The sequence below is a fragment of the Elaeis guineensis genome, chromosome 10, assembly GCF_000442705.2.
Source record: "Elaeis guineensis isolate ETL-2024a chromosome 10, EG11, whole genome shotgun sequence".
Lineage (NCBI taxonomy): Eukaryota > Viridiplantae > Streptophyta > Magnoliopsida > Arecales > Arecaceae > Elaeis > Elaeis guineensis.
In genome coordinates, this window is record NC_026002.2 from 17,685,214 (window position 1) to 17,690,061 (window position 4,848).

A 4,848-nucleotide genomic window follows, 5' to 3' on the forward strand; every position below is an offset into this window, starting at 1 on the left:
ATTATTTCAAAAGTGTACAAAAAAGCTCCAAGCTGTCCACCACCATTATTTTTACGATAATAATTACTATTAAACAAAAAAAAATTCACCCCTCTACTAGTAATCCTCTATATTATTATTGGTATTGTCATTATTAATTATTAAATCCCTTCCCCACCTTGCTTCCTCTATATATCCGGTGGAGCCACCCCCTACGGAAGAAGAAGAAAGAAATAAAGGAGACGCCTTTTCTTCCTCTTCCACCCAAAAAAATCCCATTTTTACCTCCCCGTTCGCCCCCTCCCCATTCAAATCCAGCGCCATGGGTCCCGATTCCTCGCCCGTGGCCGCCGCCCTCCTCCTCCTCCTGGCCCTGGCCTCCACCGCCGCCGTCTCCTCCTCCGCCAGCATGTCCATCCTGAGTTATGGGGAGAGGAGCGACGATGAGGTCCACCGTCTCTACCAGGCCTGGAAGGCGCAGCACGCCCGGTCCTACAACGCGCTCGACGAGGACGAGCAACGCCTCGAGATCTTCCGCGATAACCTCCGCTTCATCGACCAGCACAACGCCGCCGCCAACGCCGGCAAGTACTCCTTCCGCCTCGGCCTCACCCGCTTCGCCGACCTCACCAACGAAGAGTACCGCTCCACCTACCTCGGCGTCCGGACCGCCGGCTCCCGCCGCCGCCGGAACTCCACCGTCGGCAGCAACCGGTACCGGTTCCGCTCCAGCGACGACCTACCGGACTCCATCGATTGGAGGGACAAGGGCGCGGTCGTGGATGTCAAAGACCAAGGCAGTTGCGGTCCGTATCTTCTTTCCTTTTCCTTAGCCCGGCAACTTTATTACCATTTTGCCCTCCCAGTTGACGGTTAGGTCGCTAGATCCTTGCTTCTCTATATAAGGGTTTTTTGGTCATTTTGTCGCCGGAAAGTCTTTTTTTTTTTTTTGTCCATTAGCTAATTCCGATCAGTTCTAAGCTTGCTTACTCATTTCTTTAGATCTGCTATTATACTTGGAATTTTTTGTTGGTTGATGATTTCTACTAAGCTGCTAAACTGTGTGTGAGTAAGAATGTAAAGGTGTGGATACACTGTAAAATTATTGTGTCAGTAAAGGAAGTGAAGAAGAATTGGAGATCTGATGGTGTTTCTGTGTTCTGTTATGGTGTTGTAGGGAGCTGCTGGGCATTCTCAACCATTGCAGCGGTGGAGGGGATCAACCACATCGTGACCGGCGATCTGATATCGCTGTCGGAGCAAGAGCTGGTTGACTGTGACACCTACTATAACCAGGGCTGCAATGGGGGGCTCATGGATTATGCATTCGAGTTCATCATCAGCAACGGGGGGATTGATACCGATGAGGACTACCCTTACACGGGCCGGGATGGTAGCTGTGACCAGTATAGGGTAACTTGCTGATTCATCTTCTCATATGTCGGTATTTCGGCCTCTGTTATTTCTTCCTTGGTTATAATTTTGATGGGGTGTTTTACTTTGTGGTGCTGCAGAAGAATGCACATGTTGTTACCATCGATTCATACGAGGATGTTCCGATTAACGATGAGAAATCTCTGCAGAAGGCAGTAGCAAACCAACCTGTTAGTGTTGCTATTGAAGCTGGTGGCAGGGCATTCCAACTTTATGAATCGGTAAGTTTCTAAGCATGCAACATAACGTTACGTTGTTGGATTTGAACAACCGTTTTCTATGTATTTGGATTTACGTGCCGTGTCATATAGTTTATCAAAAGCAATAATTTAGTTGTTAATTCTGCCCCCTATACATGAATTGCTGCATAGAGCGTCCATGATTATCCTAGAAAAAAACTCTTATGGCGATTGCAAGTATAATTTAGTGTAATGGATGTGGCTTATAAAAATAATCAATTTTCTGCCAAGATCTTTGAAGCATTTTGAGTTTAGCTTATTTAACATGATCCAATGCTTGTTGGATCAGCTGTATGCAAAGTTTTGCAAAGGACTGAGATGTAAGAATGAAAGGACTTTCCACCATATAGTACATTATGCAGATCCTTGAAATGTAAGCATGGGAAGAATCTTCTTTACCTTTTTGGTCTTTATATTAGGCAGTTTATTATGTCAGTATCTTCGCTGAAATTTGCGAAGTGTCAGCTATTCTGCAAGTATATTGGTCCATGCTTTGCTGGTTGTTAACGTCATGGTTGTGGATTTCAGTTGCCATGTTTTACCCTCCTCCATGTCCATAAGATTGCTAACTATTAGTGATCATTATTAATGATTTACAAGTTGTCTACTATATATTTCAATCAAGAATCATGGATCAAAGAATGTCTTGGACATGAAAGCCCAAATCATGTTAAAGTTCAACTAGATGTACAAGTACAACTTCCATCCTTGATATATTCATCAACACTGATTTATAATGCCCACTTATTAGGTGATTAAGTATATTTAAATTGGTTATTCATTTTTCTGAAAAGGTATAATGATAGTTATAGCGTATTCCGTCTTTGCTCTACGGTCTATAAAATTCAAAATTAACACCAGAAGTTTTGCAATCTTGGATTTCATAGTTTGGTCAAGGGATTCCTCTTGGAGCTATTTCTTATTTTGAGATGTATAATTGAAACTTTCAGTATTCTGTAATAGGCTTTCTGTTCTTTTGGTGTGTTGTGTAACGATTTGCATGTTGTGGCTGCACCTAGCAGGCTGTTGTTCAATAGTCAAATTTGGCTGTCCATTCCATCCCAGCTTGCACTATAGTCACATGGCATCTTGAACTTTCAGAAAGTACAAACTTGTCCTCGATCTTTTCCTTGTCGACAAAGTTTTCTCAGCAGCAAACAGAGACCCCATGCCTTTATGTTTTTCTTGCTAACGTATTCATTTTACTTGTAAGTTTAGCTTATCCAGAATTGTCAGGGTCATTATCTATATTAACAAGCTCATCTGATCCATTACTGGATGCAGAGCACCTTAATATGGACTGATTGCATAATTATTCTCTACACTTCATAGATCACGTCAAATTTTTTATTGTAATGAGACATCTAAATTACATATAAGATGACATCTGAATTACATAAAAGACAAATAGATTATTGAACATATGATCCTCTGGTTGCTTGTTTGTGACTTAAATGTGTTTCCCCTGATCTTTATTTATTTTCCTTTGAACTCAGGGAATATTCACTGGATACTGTGGGACTGAGCTGGACCATGGTGTAACTGCGATAGGTTATGGCAGTGAGAATGGCAAGTACTACTGGATTGTGAAGAACTCATGGGGATCAGATTGGGGAGAATCTGGGTACATAAGGATGGAGCGCAATATTAATTCAGCCACAGGCAAGTGTGGTATTGCAATGGAGGCATCATATCCCATAAAGAATGGCCAGAACCCGCCCAATCCTGGTCCATCACCTCCTTCCCCTTCGAAGCCTCCGACTGTTTGTGATAGCTACTATTCCTGCCCAGAAAGCATGACATGCTGCTGTGTCTATGAATTTGGAAGCTACTGCTTTGCATGGGGATGCTGCCCACTTGAGGGTGCAACCTGCTGTGAAGACCACTATAGCTGCTGCCCTCATGACTATCCCATTTGCAATGTTCAGGAAGGAACTTGCCTAGTGGTAACTCCCTACCTTGGAAAATAAGTTTTCATGCTTTCTACTCATTATGCATCCTAGTCTGAAATCATCCTCATCAGCAGAGTGAAATTTAAATCCCTTGCTGATAATTTGGATGATTTCTTGGCGAAATCATCTGAGGCCTGATCCATGGTCAGGCTGAGTGGCATAGATCAGAGCTTCCCATTTTCATTTTTGCAGTCTCAGTTCTTTATTCTCTGCTGGTTGACAAACGCTACTAGACTGTCTTCTCATAATTTAATTTTCAGATGACCAACCAATAGGAAGTTATCCCTTCACATTACCATACATCCATCCTTATTTTGAGAAATTGCAACATATCTGTCCTATTTCGCAGACCTGATACTTTTTTCCTATAACATGATATAGTGACTTTCAAACTTGATGTGAATGTATATATGTTTTTAGGTAACCTTTTTCGCACTGACCCCTTTGTTTTTTCTAATTATGTCATTTGGTTTGACACACAGAGCAAGAACAACCCACTGGGAGTGAAGGCTACGAAACGCATTCCTGCAAAGCCATATTGGGCTTACTTTGGTGCTCAAGGCGAGAGGAGCAGTGCTTGAGAATGCATTGTTTATCGCGCACGAAGAAGTATGGAAGTGATGGAATTGGTACTCGACGCCTGTGCGCTCGTCATGAATTAGAGAGCTGTTCCTGGCCTATTTGATGATAATCAGAAGCTCTTGTAGATATATCTGTCAGTTGTCAGATTAATTAAACAACATTTTTATAACACTTTGCTTTTATAATCATGTAGATTAATTCAACTGGATTCAGATGTTGTTTTAATGAGCTGTATTGTTTCCCACCATCCTTTTCATGTTATTTATAGCATTCTATAGCTTCCAATAAGAGCAAATTTAGCCGTCTCTTCTTTGAGTTCTTTTGGGACTGTTGAGAGTGCCATCATTATGCAGCATTTTGCTCTGCACCAACTTTCAGGTCCGCTAGATATCATTGTCCACCTTGTTCTGGTTATCCCGAGATCAAGGAAAAGGCATTTGTTTCCTAGCAAATTTAAGTTTGGGACAGTACCTTCCTTTCGGTTCCCTTCCGGTTCTTAGGAGGCAATAGATGATGGTGGATGACCACCAAATGTTGTCGGCTTTGAGCATCCTTTATCATCTATTGATCTTTGTATCACCATTTTCCTCAAAAAATAAATCTTTATATCGCCAGAAATGGATAATGATCCAACAGAACAGTTTAGCAAGCAACATAAAATT

General features: G+C 41.9%; 1 protein-coding gene across 1 annotated transcript; it reads left to right on the forward strand.

The window, feature by feature from the left end:
- Positions 1-228: 228 nt before the first annotated feature.
- On the forward strand, positions 229-4,433 carry LOC140851959 (oryzain alpha chain-like). Its single transcript, XM_073244434.1, has 5 exons — positions 229-785; positions 1,157-1,392; positions 1,494-1,634; positions 3,149-3,598; positions 4,087-4,433. Exons 1-5 carry the CDS (start codon positions 302-304, stop codon positions 4,183-4,185), a joined length of 1,410 nt encoding a protein of 469 aa, XP_073100535.1. The 5' UTR covers positions 229-301; the 3' UTR covers positions 4,186-4,433.
- The last annotated feature ends 415 nt before the right edge of the window (positions 4,434-4,848 follow it).